The sequence below is a fragment of the Nyctibius grandis genome, chromosome 2 (assembly GCF_013368605.1).
Source record: "Nyctibius grandis isolate bNycGra1 chromosome 2, bNycGra1.pri, whole genome shotgun sequence".
NCBI classification, from domain to species: domain Eukaryota; kingdom Metazoa; phylum Chordata; class Aves; order Nyctibiiformes; family Nyctibiidae; genus Nyctibius; species Nyctibius grandis.
The window spans coordinates 108,143,834-108,163,120 of record NC_090659.1 but is presented as its reverse complement, the minus strand read 5'-3'; the positions used below and the strand labels follow the sequence as shown (position 1 = coordinate 108,163,120).

General features: G+C 36.1%; 1 protein-coding gene across 2 annotated transcripts in view; it reads right to left on the bottom strand.

Annotated features, from left to right (window-relative positions):
* Positions 1 to 19,287, bottom strand: part of RDX (radixin) — a 41,099-nt gene that overhangs the window by 13,922 nt on the left and 7,890 nt on the right. For both annotated transcript variants that reach the window (XM_068395566.1, XM_068395567.1), the window contains exons 2-5: positions 18,948 to 19,016; positions 9,224 to 9,307; positions 4,127 to 4,222; positions 1,656 to 1,930 (exon numbers count right to left, since the gene is read on the bottom strand). In XM_068395566.1, the coding sequence (XP_068251667.1) occupies positions 1,656 to 1,930; positions 4,127 to 4,222; positions 9,224 to 9,307; positions 18,948 to 18,959 (467 nt within the window). In that variant the 5' untranslated portion in view covers positions 18,960 to 19,016. The remainder of the gene's footprint in view (positions 1 to 1,655; positions 1,931 to 4,126; positions 4,223 to 9,223; positions 9,308 to 18,947; positions 19,017 to 19,287) is intronic.

The window sequence follows — 19,287 nt, the reverse complement described above, 5'->3', positions numbered from 1 at the left end:
TGTGGTTCTATGATATCCTCAAAGCCGACAATGTCTTTGGCAACAGCCATCTCATCATTCGGTCCCCTCCATTCTCTCTTCCCATGCTACTGACGAAACATCACTAGCAGATATGCAAGGACTATTGCAACAGAATAACGCAGGAAGGACTCGATGCCTTGTTGCTATCCAGCTCAGAGTTTGAACCAAGAAATAAGCAGTGGTTTTGACAGGTGAACATTAAGACTCTATAATTAACAGGAACTGCAAATATTTTCTCACCTTTTTCAGTAAAATTGTAAGTATTTTTTACATTATATTGTATATTGTTCTGAAGTATTTTTATGAGGTGCTTGTTAAGTTTTCTGGCAAATCTCCTGGTGACAGGAGGCAAAACAGGAATTGTGTTAGAATGAATACAGAAGCTACGTGCTCACTCAGTGCAGGCTGCCATATGACTGGTTGAAAGCATGTGCTGGGAAATCATCTGAACATTTGTCTACTGAAAAGGAGCATCTTAAGTATTTGAATTTGTGCCATACACACGCACTCCAGTGTTCATAGGCTGTCATCATAACTGAGAAAAACCCAAGATTTGTGAACTAACATATTCAGTAATGACAGTTTTACTGGTTCTACATCTCCCTACCTTCCTAACAAAGGGTATTTTTCCAGAAAGAGGTAGAGACTTCACTGTCTCAAGAAGGAACTAAAGAGCCAAAACCAAAATTTTACCCAGGATTTTTAAAAATATGAAACATTTTCAGAAATATTTCTTTCAATACTTCACCACAATCCTTTGAAATGCTTTTTTGCTTGCTAGAAAATTCTCAAGCTTAGTTACACTAATGAGTGAGTTTCTGCTTTTAGTTTTCAAACCAAAGAGAAAAAGCATATGACTTTTAAAGAAACCTCAAATTATTCCATGGCTCTCATTGCTTTGAAGATGCATTAATGTTATATATTTAGTAAGCACACATTTGTCCACAATACATCACTATGGATTTATTTACACTAACATAACTGTCTAACTTTGTACATTTGTGTTGCAATGCTTCTCTTGCTGCCAAAACATGCCAGGAGCATGGCTTCAGTTGCATAAAGAAACAGAACTATAGTCTTGGTGTTTACTTTTCCTAACCACTTCGATGAGTGACTGATAAAAAAAGTTTATACTCAACAGCAATGGCAACAATTTAGCTTCTAAATTTTTTGTCCAGGCTAGCATTTTTCTGCAATATATTTTATCTGCAATACACTTTATAATTATTTTCAGGAAATTATTATCATTTAAGTGTACAAAAACATCACGAACTGAAGAAAAGGAATATCAAATGAATCTTTGTGACTTCTATATTCTTTAGATTTTAATTTAGCAGAAGCAAGCCTCTAGGAACATTAGATCATTTTGGAGTATCATGGAAATTTGTTCAACTAAATCTGTGCAGATGGTTGTGGACAGGACAGGAAACAGGTCTCAAGAAACCCATGGTTGTAATGCTTCTCTGTTATTTAGAGTCTAAATTAGGATCTCTAAATTTTACTAGCAAAATATGCACTCTTAAGAAAGCTACCATTAAATGTACATTATCACTTAATGTTTTAATTATAAAAAATGTGCTGTAATCAAGTTTATACGCAGCAGATGATGCCAAAACATAGGTAGTCTCACTCACCGCTGAGGGAGAAGTCTGTCATTGGCTAGGTAGCCTAGTTTATGTATCTCCTTACTGTAATCTCCATACTTGGACTGGACAGCATAAGAAGCCAGAAGAACTGCAGTTTCTGGTGGGCAATATATTTCATCATTTAAGATCGCTTCTTTGACTTGCAGGAAGAAAAGTCTCTGAGTTATTTCCTGAATTAATTCTTCAGATACATCCTCTGGAAAAAACTTGGCCCTGAACTTAAATTGCAAAGGATTTTCTTTCCTTACATCTTGCTGAGTTACCTGAGGGAGAGGAATAAAGAAAAAATAAAAAGAGCACTAAATGGTATATTAAATATAATTAATCCAGTAGTAATGAACTCTTTAGCTCCTCTACACTGAAATCCAGTGCTTCCTGACAAGCCCACTGTGGAACTCGCTAAAGGTTCACATGGCACTGAACCAAATACACCAATTTGGATAAATCAGACAATTTTGAAATACTACTCAAAGGCTGTTTAAGAGGTTTTTTTGTAGGCTTGTGTGAATTTGTATTTATCACAATAAAGATCTGGAAAAAAAGAAGTTGTAATATATATTAAAAAAAATAAAAATTATATCCAAGGATGAATTGCAGGAAGTAATAAATTACGGTTTAACAAGGTTTCTTTAGCAAGAACTGCAGTCCTTTTCTTCAATATAAGTGTAAAGCTGAATTCTTCCAAGTCTTTGAACTACTGAACTAAATACATGTCCAAAAAACATAAATCCATTAATCAGATTATTTTTCTAGAATGGGTAAGCCTCATAATCGTGATTTCTGTGAAAATATCAGATGTGGTCACCTGAAGTTCTAAGTGAGTGTCTACTTCAAATTTCAACAAAAACTCATTTCTATGTAGAATTTTCCATTTCATTTCTGCTCAGCTTTCAGCACTGATTACGACTAAAGCAAAAACATTCAAAATTAAATGAACTTTAACATCAAATGATACAGTGTTTGTTAAAAGGTACATTCATAATAAAATAAATCTCATACATCCCAATTCCTCAAGCACTTTATTACACGTTTAATTTTATGTGAACTAGTAGTCCCTCTAGAACTTCTTCACGATGCACGAAATGATGCATGTTTGCTTGACTTGTAGGAAGTATCAAAAACTGTAAATATAATGCAGCAGTTTAATCACATACGTAAGTCAGCATAAGTACTATATTCAACATTTCAGATGTCAATTTTAAAAGTTTTGCTCACATTTTATTACTGTCCGTCTGCTTCTGATTTACATAAGACAGTATTTCAGTTTAATCTCACCAGTGAAGAATTAGTTGTGCTCTTGCCATAATAAAACCTTATTTGCACATCTATTCTGTGATTTATCAAATCTTATCTGTATTTAACGCAAATATTTAAATAGCAACTTACAAGTTAGAGACAGTTTATAATGATGCATTTAAGAATCAAACATTACAAGCTTAAAAAAAAGAAAGCTAACTGCCTTAGTCAAAGTTAAAGAAATTGGCACACCCTTGCTGCTCCTAAACTGCACTGGCAACTTAACTTGCTGAAGACTTTCACAGAGCAACTTTTTATGTATTTTTTTGCAAATGATGCGCCAAATCCTGTACTCTCCAACCACTGGAGGCAAGCCATTAGGGTTAACAAAATATTTGTAGCACTACAACATTTATTGTCTATGAAACAAGACACACATGAAATCGTAGGAGACAGCTTTAGTGGTTAGCAGGTTTAACTCACTGGATTTACCACAGAGGAGAGGGAAAGATTATATATATGTAGAGTGGGACTTGCTCCTAAAAACCTCCCAATTTACCTTCTAATACTGAAGATAAAAAAAGGTATTCTTGATTAAGTTGAACTCAAAAAAATCTCTTCATTCTAAACAGTGCCATTAATAACCTGACAGCTGATATTAAAATAAAAACTGACCATTCCAGTTCATAAATAGAATTTAAAATAAAATGACCTGGTTCCCAATAGCTGGGAGATACAAGGTGCTCAGTGCTGTCGGGGAAAAACAAACGAAAAATTATTCTATAATCTACCTATTTGACACCTAAACAGAAGTTTAGGAGCCTATTATTGGTACCTTGTTTGGAGATCTATAGCTGTATACATGCAAATCCCTGAAGTTCTTCACCACCCCCGCCGCATCTGTAAAACGCTTATTCTATTATATTTTGCTACATGAAAACAGGACAATCATATGAATGTAAGTTTTCCTAATGCATGCATCACCACGGTACTGGAAATACGAGAAATGGTATCTCCCTCTCAAATTAAATGTTAATGCAGCTTTGCACATTCTTTTATAACTAACCAAACTTAACACTGTATTTTGTCATTTAAATCAAATGAAAAGGAACTTTTCAACTAAATTTGAAGCCAGCTTTATCTCACCTACAACATTACAGCAGCAAGCCTTATAAAAGTGTATTTCAAACTGTATACTTGCCTAAATGTTAGGGAATTGTTACCTTTTTATTTAGCTTCAGCCAAGTTGAGTAGCCTTTGCTGTCCACATACTGTAGCCCAAAAAACCAGACTTCACGAAGACCAACAGTTTTCACCACCTAAAGACAAATGATCCATAATCATCAGTAATCACTACAACAGGATTTTTTTATTGGTAATTAAACTACAGAAGTGATCTCAAACTGATACGTAATCAAGTTTTACAAGAACAAAAGAAGTTAAAATAGTAGCAAAACATCAGGTTCAGAGTAGCATTCACCTCAGAGTTCTAAATAATCTCAAACACCATGTTGCCAAACCACCAACTGAAGTGTGCAGCTTACTGCGTACATCAAACTCAGCACCTGAGGAACACAAGGTTGCAAACAGGACCTTAATCTTTGAAAGCAGGTCTAGGAAGTGATCTGCAGACCTACAGACAAGTCAGTCCACTTCAACAGAAGACAACTGGTGAAGCTATAATAAAGAATAACACTCGTGGACAAGTATGATGTAATGAGGATGAATCACCTCCTTCAAATATTTTTGAGATCTCCTAAGAGTTAATGATAAAAGGGATAAGGATGATCTAGCTGATAAACCATACATGGATTTCCTGTAAGATTCCTGATCAGGTCTATCACCAAATGCTACTAAAGAAACAAAATTGTCCTTGAATAGAGGGAAGGCCTTTTTATGTATATACTAGTTAAAAAGAAAGAAAAAAAATAAACTGTTTTCACAACAGACTTGTAGTGTAACAACTAGGGAAGTCCCCCAGGACTTCATATGTGATCTGCAAAAAAGGATGAAACTGATGTGAAAAATCTGCTGTAGAAAACCTTCCATGAAGATCTGTGAATGAACAGTAAAAAGGAAGATGAATTTCAATAAAAGATTATTTTTAATAAAAACAAAATACTGTACATAGAAGACAATTTTAATTACATGAACAAAGTTGTTGTAAAGGAAAAAAAATAACAAAGCTGTTATATTACTATACCCACCTATGGTATTCCCAAATCTCTAATACTACATATGGACTGGTCATATCAACTTAAAAAAGGATGCTGCAGCACTGGAAATGTTTCAGAACTGTTGAAAAGAATGATCAGTGATATCAAACATTTTCTGCACAGCTAAGATGAGAACTAAGGCTACTGACAGAGAAATGAGGAAAGGAAAAATATGATACAGGTCCATAAAACTTGCATGGCATGTAGAACAAAAATAGGGAATGATTATTCATTATTTCTCATAACGTAAGAATTGAGAGAATCAACAGAAATCACTAGATAGCAGGTTCAAAGCAAACAAAAAGAAGCACTTTTACTACGCACAGTATAATGAAACTGTGGAACTATCTTATAAATGTCTTTTGCGTAGTAAAAGTACATGTGGATTCAATAAGCAACTACTCAGAAAGGTCCAAAGATTATTAAATAACTGTAAACTCTGGCTCCAAAAGATCCAGTATGGCAGTACTTACGCATGTTCTCAGGTTGGACCATGCTAGCAAGCTGGTTTACTGAAGGCTGTTTAATGGAAGCATTCAGATGCATGTGAAGTAAACAGAATTTTACACATAGATCCTCCTCCATTTTAAAGTAGTACTATCGGGTTGCAAAATTAAGATTTTGAAAATTAGAAAATGTCACAAGATAGCTGTGCAAACTTAGTTCTGATGCCTTGCATATTTGTATTATTACTTAACAATCATTCAAGTGCACCTTTGTTCCTCCTCTACCCTTTCACCTTCAAGCTCCAAAGCACAGAATGGACAATGTTCATGGATGCAATCTGATTCCTTTAGTGAATACAGTTATATTCTCTAGAATTCCTACGTCATTTACTTTAGAAGATAAGAAATGCTAAGAACAAGTTTATGTTACTAGTATGGTCCTGAGTAACATAAAATTTGGTGTCTCAACACAGAAATTTCAGACCTGTGCTTCTTTTGGCACAGATCTCCTATATGATGCTGATCAAGCTATTTATGGCTTTATCAGATGACTCCGAGATTGGTCTTTACTTTGCACCTGTCCAAGTTGAGCCTTTGTACCCGATCAGCTCTCTGAGCTGCAAAAGAAGTCAGTAAGAACTGCAGATGCTCAACAGCTCTGCCCATAAGGCATAAGGAGACAAGTGCTTATGCTCATGTCAAAACATTTTGCTCTTACCTGCTAACTGTGGCCCTTCAACAGAGATGCACATTGCACATTAAATACAAACAACGCATCTCCTGCAATGCAGAGTTACATTTGCTTGCAAATCAACACTAAAAACAGCTTACACATTAGCCTGTTTTACTTCAGACTCCACAAATAAGTATCATCTATCACTGCCTCTCAGCTCAAAGGAAAGAGAAAAAGATTTTCTGAAACTTTGTAACAGAATAATATAAGCACTTATGCACTGCAGTAGTGTGATATGAAAAATAAGTACAGAATGAGAAATTTAGAAGTTTGATTCTGGCTGAAAAGATTCATTAAGTGGCTTCAGACAAGTCTTCATCGCATCTGTAAAACAGATTTATCCACTATCACATCCTACAACTTCACTATTAATAGGTAATAAAAACTTATTGGAGAAGAAAAGCAACCAGAGCAATAGACATGTTTCAGCAAATCGAAACATACACATAAAGACAGCCTAGCAAGAATTTCATTGAGTCAGCTTTCGAAAGATCGTATGGGAGGCCTTCTAAGATATCCCGAAAGGACAGTGGGGTATAACTTGAAAGGAGACAACCCTCCCATTCTTTGTGAACAGCAACTACAGTAAACCAGAGGTACTGATGCTCAGTGCTCACACCTTATTGAAAACAACAAAACAAAACAACCCCCACCATTACCACCAGTGTGTGGGAAACACACACACCACAGGGTTCTTCCCTTCCTAGGAAAGTTAGATGCTAAATTGGTTGACTAAAGGAGGACAGATTCTCTCTTGCCCACTCTGACCACTGACAGAATAGACAGAAGGACTAATGATAAATATGTTAAGACACCTTCTGAAATACGAGTAATTTTTTAAAAATGGGTTTGTGCAATAAATAAGAACTTTACCAAGTTTCACAATGGAATAAAAAAAGAGAAAGCCACAGACATCAAATGCTGAGTGCTTGTCTGCTAGCAGATGAAGATGATGAAAACACACAATGGAATGGGAAACAAATCAACAACTCCAGAAAACATCAATTAAAAGCTTAAAAGAAGCACTGACTGAAAAAGGACAAGCTGTTCACCAAAAATGTAGAGGAGCACTAGACAACAGCTAAATTCATGGAGAGGTTATTTTCTGTAAGCAATAACCAACAAGTCAACTGTGATGTCCATCATTTCTGCATAAACCTTGAAGACCAATCCTCTCAATAAGAGTGCTATTCAATTCTCTTTCTGTGGAGAAACAGCATAACTTTTGTCTGAAAATTTCATGCTGGTTTTGCAATACAGTTCAGCTCTTGATGCTACTCTGTGGAACTCGCATATGAATTTTAAGATCAGGCTGAAAATGCTTCTCTCCTCACACACAACCATGTTGGTTGATTTTGCTTGACCTAACAACTTTTCAATTTAAACTTCCAGAAGTTGATTGTAAGAGCCGGTGAGATGTCAAAAGCCACACACTGAACTGAGGAACAAAGTTGAAGACAGCATGAAAAAGAATTCAGAGCTGTATCTTTGTTCCCTGTTTGTGAATGCCCCAATTTGGATGAAGCTGATTACCTGGGCACAAGACGTTACACAGCAGAATGTCACCCCACCCAATACCGCGTGGCAGAAGATAGCAAAGGTTGGCAAAAGACAAGTAACAGTTTGAGGCTTCTGTACCACAGAATACCGTACTTTTTATTTGATGGTGGTGTTGGTTAGACAAAAAGCAGGACAGCCCTTTTCTTCAAGAAGTCTTTGTAAGAGTCATGAAGTCTATTCCTATGTAGATGCTGAAGATATACTGCTACTGATGTTAGAGAAAGAGGCGGGGGGTAGAAGTATTAAGAGTCAGACAGTCATTTCAAACAAAAATTGCAAATGAAATTTCTTTCCTCTAAAAGAAAAAGCTCAGTGTTAGAAAACAATAAACAGTCTCCTCCTTTCAACTTATATACTAAGGCATTTAATCAACTCAAAGGTCAATTAAAAGTTTAAGAGTTCTTAATTCTTTCAATGTGTTTGTTTCTCTTAATACCCATCATTACACACTTTAAGCTTCTATAGTGGAGTGGACAGAAACGACAGTTCTACTCCACGTAATTGTTGATATAGTTAAACTGTTTCTGAAGAGTAACTTTGAATATTTCTGCATTTTTAACTATATGCATACATCTTGGATCTAGATAACATAACGTATTTATTGCTTTCTCAAGGAAAAATGAAGTGTCATATTGACAAGCTTTGATTCTTAACATTTTCTAGAACACTCCACAACCTAGATCAAAAAATTGTTTCAAGATTCTGATGGCTAACATCACATGAAATGAATGCAAGAACAACTTTTTTTAAGAAATCATTTCTTTAGCCCTTTTGACTGGTGTACGACAGACACTATCAAGTGAGAATGCATAGTTCTGATGGGTCTGCAAGCCTCAAGCACATTAAAGCCATCATTTTCACTTTTCCACTTAGTCTTTTTTTAACTTAAATTTCAACTGGATCATAGGACAACATTACTTTTCTAGCATTCTGGAAGTGAAAATACAGCTTCTATTATTGGGAAAAAAAAAAGTTAGCTTTCCTTAATGAACTTTTATTGTTACATCCATTATTAAATAGTGAAGGCTATATAAATTTCTCATACACAACTCTAACAATTATATTGCAGTTACAACTATAACATAGTAAGACATAAAAAAATCCCATTAATTTCAAAGCAGTTCTATACGCATGATTCAACTGAAGCCTCACTGTTAACTTATTTACACATAGTTGTCTTTGAATTTCATACATTACATGAGAAGTAATGAGGAAGTTCAAACTAACTGAGAGCCTAGCTTAGATAACGTAAGGAAAAACATCATCTATACGTGAGAACACTTCGGCTTTCTCAAAATATGCCGTAATACCACAATAGTTTTATGTGTTTGTACACAAACATATACAGAGACACATGTAAGTTACCTGATCAAAGAGCTGCTTGCCTGTTGTATTGGGCTGGATGGCAAATTCCAACTCTGCATCCATTGTGGTTACTCTGACATTGATCTACAGAAAATAAAGTAGTATTTAAATCATACTGTAACAGTGTAATGCTTCTATATACTGTGATTAGCCTGTAAGAAACAATATATGGTAAGCAAATTCCACAGTTTTAATGGTCTTGTATACACACAGAACACAACAGATAGAAAAACAGAAAATTTGAATCTGCAAAAAATCTCATCTTTTATTTAGTATAAAAGCATATTCAGGATAATATTTAACATTAGGTTTAAAGGTCAAACCAGGGAACAAAGTTCAAAATCAATTTAATGGGATAGCTGATGTGACTACTGAACACTCAAATAACAGTGGGACATTCAGCTACTGGGCTTCCCAAATGTGTGCAAAAGAAGGCTCCTAGTCCTATATATATATCATTTTAAGGTACTTATAGTTGGCAATATAAAAAGACAAGCAGCCTCCTGCCCTGCCATTCCTAAAATTAAGAGGTTCAGCAGTCTTAAAGTATATAGGACTAGAGCTTGTACACCTCAGGACAGACTAATAGCAGATTTTTCATCAGTGGAAGGAGGAACTATAGAAGTTAGCTCCCTTTAATACTGATCCCATTCAACTCCCCTACTACAAGACTGAAAAACCACTGCTATTCAATGAACTTCCTTCTCGTGAAATAGAGGACCATTTTCCAGATGACTCCTGACAGTCACTGTTTTTATTTGTTCCAAAACAAACAGTCAAATATTTCAGGAGATATCTGGAAGCCTACCTTATTTGGAAGTACAACAGTCTGTTCCAATTTCTCTTCAACTGATACACACAGAAGTGAGAATTTTCATGAAACAGAACAAAGTAGTAAATGCACAGTACTGTCTTCTCACTGCTAGAATGTTCCTCCATTCCTACTGCCAGGGTATCACATTTTATTTATCTTTAGTGAATAGGAATATAAAGTGCTAAAGGTCAAATCTACTTTGCTATAAATGCAAAAACCAGAATCACAGAATGTTAGGGATTGGAAGGGACCTCGAAAGATCATCTAGTCCAATCTGCCTGCTGGAGCAGGATTACCTAGACCATATCACACAGGAACGTGTCCAGGCAGACGCGTGCAGAAACATGAAACTTATTTAAAGCACACAGATACATTCTACTTTTTCTCTCTGTACTACAAAATATGGAACAGGAATAAATTAGGACTTATATTACAGGTTCTTACACTACTTGATCTATGCCTGCATAAACCATTTCCATTAACTATTTCCCTAATTTTGCCACCAGGTGGAATACTCTGAGAAGTGAGAGTCTGGAAAAGTCTCAGCAAGACAGAAGACAGATCTGAGGTGTGAAAAAGAAAACTGGATACAAGTTTGTCCCCGTGCAACAGATTAAGCTAGTTCACTCCTTTCTTTAGTGTTAAGGTAAACAACTTTGCGTGTGAGCTGGATGCACAAAACAAGAGTAACAGGAGTCTGAGGACATCTACGTTACAGACCTGCAAACAAGGAAGATAGCAGGGGGTTAGGAAACTTTTTTTATGTGCAAACACTGATAAAGAACAAGAGTTGAAGGCTTTGGAGTAAAAGATAGTAAACTTTTATTGCAAAAAAAAAAAAATAAAAATTAGAGGGTGTGTGTCCGAGAGGGAAAAGAGGCGTTTTCTGTAGATTCTCTTACCCCGGCCATTTTGAGAGCAAAAAAAATTGCTTATTCTCTAACAGAACAACCCATTTTAAATGGAAGGTCTAACTGCCAGTTGCACTGGTTTAAGTGTGGGGGGGGTTGTCTATTAATTACAAGAAGTTAATTTTTTTAAGCAGTTTTTCAATTTTAAAAATGAAGCCTGCTTTAGGGCAGCTACAAGTAAGCAAGTTACAAGGGATAAGGCTAAAATATAACTTCATTAAATGCCAAAGCACTCTCTTATGTAACGGCAGCATTTTCAAAACAACAAGCTTCACAGATCTACAAAGCACAGCAACTAATTGCACCGGAGTTTTCAGAGTTGCAGCAGAAACTTCTTACATAAATATCGTTATAACAAATGTCATCTTCTACAAACGCAAGAATTGTCACCTGAAAGTCTATATCCCTCACAAGAGCTAAAATACACAAACAGTAAAAAAACAGATGTAATACAGAGGCAAACTCAACACAGGCTGTAGATGCTGTTCGCTTCTGGATGTTACTGCCTCAAATGTTACTGCCTCAAATAAAAGCAGAATACACAGCTGCTACATCTGTGATAGATACAAATACACATTAGGAGTACCTTGTCACTTACAGCATTACTGTAACTGCTTAAGTCTTCAGCAATTTTCCTTTTCTTTGAACTTCGGATTAACAGATCAGCCAACTACTAATTAATATTTATACTTTCAGTTCTAAGAAAGTTGCAAATTAAATGACAGCAGTATTAAAAAGTTATCTTTTGTGACAGGAGTTATTTAAGAAGGGACCTATAAAGGTAACACTACACTTGATAATTTTCCTTCTGTAGACATTTGGACTGACTTAGATTTTTGGCACACAAATACCGAGCTTTTACAACCATATAACATTGTTTCACAGCTTTGGTTATTTCTCAGCATGGAAAAGAAGGAGGTTACTTTCAGCAAAACCCAAGACCAAGCCCAGAAGGTTTACTTATCTAACCCAAACCTTGATCACACAGCACGCTTTGAACAAAATCAAACCTCTGGTGTCAGTTGCGTTGTCTGTAAAACAAAGCTAACCAACTACATTAAGAAGAGTCATGGGGAAAATTTCCACATAATAAATAAGGCAGGGAATTGAGAAAGCGCAAGCTGAGAAAGAAGGCTCAGTGATTCAGCAGTGGACTGTCACTCGTAACCTGCTGTTGGGCATCCAGCTACTTTGAAGCAACGCTCCTAATGTGACATTGGTGACAGGGGGAAATTATCTGAACCACAAATTATGAAGACAGACACTAATCTGAACATAATTACTCTGAACCAACTTTACCACATGAATACAGAAACAGGAAGGAGCTCTTGCAAGGCTGACAAGAGAAATGTATGGAGGTTTCCTGGAGCAAGTGCTGGAAGGCTACCACTGCTCATACCACAAGACTCATTTTACACCTGCTTTTCAGTCTTGCTCTCACCAGGATTACACATCTTCCTTCAAACTTCAGAAACTATGACAAAGCACTAGACAAGACTTAGCCGATTACTTCAGCTGCTCAGCTGTGAGACGAATTCCATTCTGCTGTGCAGAGGCTCAGGGTAAGAGCTGCAACAAGTCTCGCTTGGTATATTCATATGTAATTTTGACTGAACTCTGAGTAGATGCCTTCTAAGGATCCTACTCTGATAAACTAATCAAGAAACTCCCTAGGTGGTTCTACAATTCACAGGAGTATGCCTGAGCAAACATCCTTTTTTTTTTTAAAGTTTTAAAAAGTGGCTATACACAAGCATTTTTTTGGGTGCCACAAATTAACAATTTATATCACTTATTACGGACCTAGAGATCTCTATGCAAATATTAAATACTAAAATATCATGGTGGTCATGTCTGGGAAGCATGTAAAATGTTATTTTAGGCTTATAACTGGGTAACTTAGACTTTGTGAATTCTCTGGCAAGGTCCATGAGGTGAGAGATCCCCTCCTCCTCCACAGATCAGGCAACATCATACCTGAATGGCAGCCCTGTGATGACAGACTGACAGAATTGACACCTGGCAATACAGCACTCCTAGACCAGCCCTCTTACATCCAGCACCAGAAATCACTGACTTAGGCCACTGTCACATACACAGGAAAAAAAAAAAACAAACCACAAACCCAAAACACCCACAAAATCCAACAACCAAAAAAACTCCAATGCTTCCAACACCCAACCCCTGGAGCTATATACAGTTTTAATAAAAAAGGATGTAGACCAGCTTCTCAGCTAGGACAAGAACTCCACTCTTGTGCTGTGAAGAAAGTGGCACTTAAAAAAACCCTACAACCCATAGGCAAAATGTGAACACCTTTAGGGTTTGCCTCTTTCTGGCAGAATTTCACCCTGAATATATTGTCTTTATGCAACCATACGTTAAACTGCATAAACCAAGCATCTAGACAAGCACAGGCTGTATTTAAAAGGCCATAATGGGAAAGATGAAAGGGCAAGTTAACGAGTTACTTTAATTTTTTAAAAAAGTCTAAGACGAAGAAAATGCTTAGCCCTGTTTTCTTCAGCTGGCTACTTTTAAGACTGCATTTTATAAACAAAGCTGCTGTAAGAGGGTATAAAGAACACAGTGAAGTTTAGCATAGCATAGAAAAAAGTCTGCTGGACTTTTAGGAAAATGCTACTGCAAAGCTCTATTTTAGAGCGCCAAATCTCTGTTTAGAACACCAACACCTACCTCACAGCTTTTAAAGTGACTATTTAGCTTGGCTCGTTTGCCTATATTGAACAATATAAACAGGTGGCCAGGGTCAGAAACCTTTCACTATGAAAGGATCACCAAACATTTGGAAAAAAATGGCTACAAAAAGTATCGTTTCTCTTTATTTCTGACAAAACTGCTTTGTCCCAATATCTGGGTTCATATACATATTTTTTAATCTATTTGTAATAAACTTTTCCCAAATAAAAATGTTTTAAACCCTTGCATTATGACAGTTATCTTCTTCACCTTGGCACCAGAACTAGCAGTCTGAGTTTATCTGTGTTTTACCAGACTTGCTTCAGAATGATTAACCACTGACAAGGGAAAGGGAAAAAACACACATATACATGTTGATTATTCTCTGTGAAGGGAGCAACTGATGTTTTGATAACAAATGTTGCCAGTGGGTTACAAGGACATTTACCACAGCTCAGAAAATAGTATTTATAAACAAACAAATAAATAAAATAATTTATCTATGAAAGAATTTATCCAAACCAATAAAGAGTATAGCAAATGAACATACCTGGAACAATAAACATCCAGGTGCACGTATTAAAAGCACACATTTCATATGGGAATTATATTTCTGTTTTATTCTTTCACTGCTTTAAGGACCTAAAATAATATTTCTACACTTCTTTGTAGTATCTAACTTCAACCCTCCACAATTTAATGGGATATTATACAGTCACCACATTAACCTTTAGACCTCTCCTCAAACGTACATATGCTCCACAGAATATGCACAAAAACTGAGTGTTAGCTTAGTAGTCTAATAATTCCTATTACTGTACTTCAGTCATCATTCACAGAGATTAGTCATGGCACTTCAGCTTTCTTCATGAAGCCCAAAACCAAGTAGGTACCAATATTTAGTAAGAAAGCCATTTAATTTTACATGAAAAAGGGTTCCATTGGTTTTGCTTTGTTTTAATGTAATATGAACTAGTTACTAGTTACATGTAAAAGCCACAGAAACCAGCCAATTACTATATCAAGTTTGTATATGAAATTATTTCCATTAAGGAGTAGCAGCGTATTGGTCCCACTGCTTTACACACGGTATAGTCACCCACAGCACACTCTCCACATCTACCTCAAAGCAGACATAGGAAGAGATGCAAGAGAAAAATGAATGCAGAAGATAAGGTAAAAAGGTAAGGATTAAACAGCATTAGGAACAGAAGGCTACAGAATAATGGCAAATACGTTTTACTAACAGACAAATCAAAAGAAAGCAGTCCTCCAAACTGACATCAGTTGTCTATTTATGTTGCAGAAATAAATCATATATTCAAACGATAATTTGAATCCTGCACTACTCATCTCAAAGATTTTCCTTTAAAACAACACTCTAGCAAAAAATTAATTTATACACTATTTCAATTTGACCACCTTACAGAAATTAACTTGATCTTGTAAATATTAATTGACATTTTAAACATCCATATTATTCCACAATCTGATATCTACTCCTTCTGAATATACAATACTGTAAAATGCTGAAGTCCAAAAAAAAGAACCCTTTCTAAACCTTAGTAACCTTGACATCTACCCTTGTTACTACCCAGCGTAATGCTTTGTCTTTCACGCCTTGCAGTCTTGTACAAAAATGCTGCAAGTTACCAGCAAAAACAGCTGACAATTTTAACTCCTCTTACACCCTACAAATGCAAATAATATTTCAGTCAATTAAACCTAATCTTCTTAGGCTATAAAATGATTAACAGTTATGTAACTAATGATGTCTAATTTTAGTTTCTATGTTTCTATTTTTGGTGAAGATCTGGGAGAATGGCATACAGCTGAGAAACATTTTGTATCTGTTCTTTTAGGAAGAAAGCACTGAAAATAAGATTCAACAAATATTCTATGCTTCAGTAAGCAGAGAGCTAAGCACACTGAGAACAGCCCTATTAACAGCTCAAATTTTGATTACAGCAGCAAAGACCTAATTAAACAAAGAAGTCACCAATTTTTTTTCAGATGGATCACAACAGAAGCTAAACGAAACTAAATTTTGCACTGCTAGGCAGAATTGAGAATATTAAGTCTCAGAACTTTTTTGTTTTAAAAGTAGAGGTGATGCTGAGTGAACTGCTTAAAAAAATGGAAAGCCACTTTGTTGCATATACAGCCAAAGTGAACAGACACACTTTTCTATTGAAGCAATCAAACAAGACAATGTTTCAATAATGTATATTTTTCAGACACTTATTTCCTTAATATCTCAGGACAATACATTAAAGTCATTTTAGCCTTTCAAAACAGCCTTTTCACTCAAGCTATTTAACCTAGTAGCCTCTAAGAGAGAAAATCCCAAACACATAAGAACAATGACTTTTTACAACCATGTATAAGAAGATAATTCACATATTTCAGACTGAGACTTCCAGGAAAAAATTGAAGATCTTTGCTTTAAAATTCAACTACCCTAAGATCCTTTACTGGTCTTCATTTACTGAATTTTGTCTGGAATACACTACATAACTTTTCAACGTGAAAGCAAAAAAAGTGAAAGTGAAATCTATTCCATTGTTTTTTCTGTGATTTATTGATTTCATTTAAACCAATCTATAGCCTACTTATTCGTTATCATAGAATCATAGAATATCTCAAGCTGGAAGGGGCCCATAAGGATCAGCAAGTCCAACTCCCAGTATTTTGTTATGCATAACAAAAAAGAAAAATTCATTCCAAAAATGTGGAGAATTTACTTATAGTTGTACTGCACAGGTTCACGTATTTACAGGACAACCAGATTTTCTGAAAAATATCAATTGGGTCATTACAGCAGAATCTGAAAAAAAAATACATATACCTAAATAGGTCACAGTAATACAGAGAAGACAGCTATAAAGTAACACTGTCAAAATTCTCACCAGTTATGTTAACTGGGTTTTCTTAGTTCTATACCATCTTATCCATGACTATTTCATTAATTTTCACGTTAAAATACCTCCAATAATAAAACCACAGAACACTGACAGTCTTATTGCAACAGCTGTCAAAAATAAAGAACAAGGAGTTGAAGCACAAATAGTTTCCAGACTAGAAGTATATTTGGTTATTGTGGATTGTCTTTAAAGACAATTGGTAAGAGCTACACTGAATGTCCAGAGCAAGAGACCTTCTACAGTCCAGTACTACCAAACCCTTGCGGGGCATCAAGACTCTTCAAACAACAATGTCGGATTCATTAAACATCAACAATGACCAGGCTCTTATAGTCTCCAAAGAAAAGAAAGGGAAGGGGGGGGGGGGGGAAAAAAAGGCAGAGGGGTGCTCCAAAGTGATCTACCATATAAGAAGCAATCAGAGCAAAACCTGAGGGTTGATTTTTACAGGGAAAATTACTTTGGCAATTACTTTGGCATGTGTGCTACTTCTTCTTTCACTGATTACCAATTATAACTGCAGCAACCTGTAGTTTACAGGAAGAAATCCATATGACATTTTTTGAGAAATATAATAAATTTAATTTCATTTGGCTCCTTTCACCTGGCTTCCTTCTAAGACCTCACATGCGCTTATATCATCAGGACACATACGAGAACATCCCAACGTATAAGAACTCTTTATATAATGCCCTTCATAGAAGGAAAAAAAATTACCTCATCTTTGGCATGAGTTCAGCTTCTCTCCTAAGATCTGGTAGCTAATTTCAATTCTTAGGGTGGATTGTGAGCTCTTCCAACACCTCTGCAATCTGAGTTTTAAGGATATCGCTTTTGTTGTGAACAACCCTAAAACTGTATTTCCTACGATTTTCTCAGGTCCTTAAAATAGAGGGAACCCTGCCTGTCTAAATTGCATGGTTCCAATCCCAGGATTTAAAAAGAAGTGACCTCACTCAGGTTGTCTTTTTTTCTAGTCATCACTTCTGTGACTTCATTTCTCTGTAGCTGCATGGAGTTGGGGGGCCTCAGGAACCACGTGGGCTCACAATGACTTTTTGCCTTATTCTTAAAATACAGTTTTCCAGTTGAAAATCTCTATCAAAGGCATTACTCAATTATCATAGCCAGGACTCAAAAAGGTCAGAAAACAGCTGCTACTTAATTTTCCTGCCCTTAATAGTGCAGCTTTCTCTAAGAAGGGGGCAGGCTACGAGTAACTACTTCCAACTTCAGAAAGTGCTAAGATATTGCCCCCAATCCACAGAGAGAAAAAGAAGAAATTACAGAAACAATATGGTATGGCCAGTTGGTCAGCAGACCAATAGCAAAGCTCAGAACAGAACTTCTAGCCCTTGAACAGTCCCATGCTTGCATTATTCATTGTCGTCACAAATACTGGTGTGCAATACAGACTATTTACACTGGTAATTTCTGATTAATAGCAAAAACCTTTTATATATCTATGTATACGTATGTATATGTGTACACACATGCACACAGACATATTTATTCTTAGCAATAGATCTGCCCTGCTCCTAATCTACTACCTCAATGAAGCATCAGTAAACAAAGAAAGCCTGAAGGCTCTTACATAAGCCAATTGAGTTGAATAGAAATAATCTCCCCTGACAATTCAGTTCCCTGTCTGAATGTTTGCTCACTGGATACAAGGGGAAGAGACAACCAAAAGTCTTCTACACATGGCAGATGAAATCCCAAGCAACTACTATTACATCAACAGCAGAAGAAACAAGCTGCTGAATAATTATTTCCTGAAAGAATTCTAGAACTATAATTGAAACAAAAATTGGAGATTTTTTTCCCCCCTGTATAGAAAGTGGATGAACCCTTATCTCAGATGAAGTGAGATACAAACACTGCTTACTTCCTCCCTTCTACACTTACCTTCTACGTTATACCCTCTACCATGGTAAAACTACCACTTAGTGCTGTTGTCACAGACACTTCACACGTGTTCTGTCTTCCCCTGCCAAATCCTGCAGCAAATCCTTCCACTGATTCTCACAGATGTTGAGTCAGGCTCAAATTATGCCTCCATTAACCACTGTATGTCATCTCATCTCCAAGTCAACAATTCCTGAAAAGTCATTCCTCCTGCCAGCCAAATGGGCTCTTTGTGGTTTAAGGGCTGCCCCCACCTCCAAGCGTACTCCATGCAACTTGCAGTGCCAAGCTTTCTTGATCTTTTTTTCACGTGTTGGTATTAAACTATCTCAACTCCAATTGTACATTATCAGATCTTATGAAATCTAGAAAGGGTAGAGTCAAAACAACTAGAGCTTTTATAAGAGCACCACTCTAACACATGAAAACCTGTTAGATTTTAGGTAAGTATGAAAACAGCTACTTACTGGTTTCGGCATTTTTCTTGTTTTCTTTAGTCTCTTGTCCACTTAAGTCTTCTACAAACTCTTTGTCCCCTTGTGTCAAAAACAAAATTAAAAGGGCTGTTTTTAAATTGATCATAACAGAGTTCATGTACATCACAGCAAATAGTACAAATTCCAAAGCAGGTAAAGAAGAGCTCTACAGGTACAAAATATACTTTTCAGTAGATAACATAAGCTAAAAGCAACCAAGTTAGTCAGTACCAGAATCTACAGGTCTCTAAGTAGTAACCTCCATTCTAGTTTTTTGTAGAATATTAATCCACTAATGTTAGGATAGAGAGACAACAGTTCCCCAAGTGCT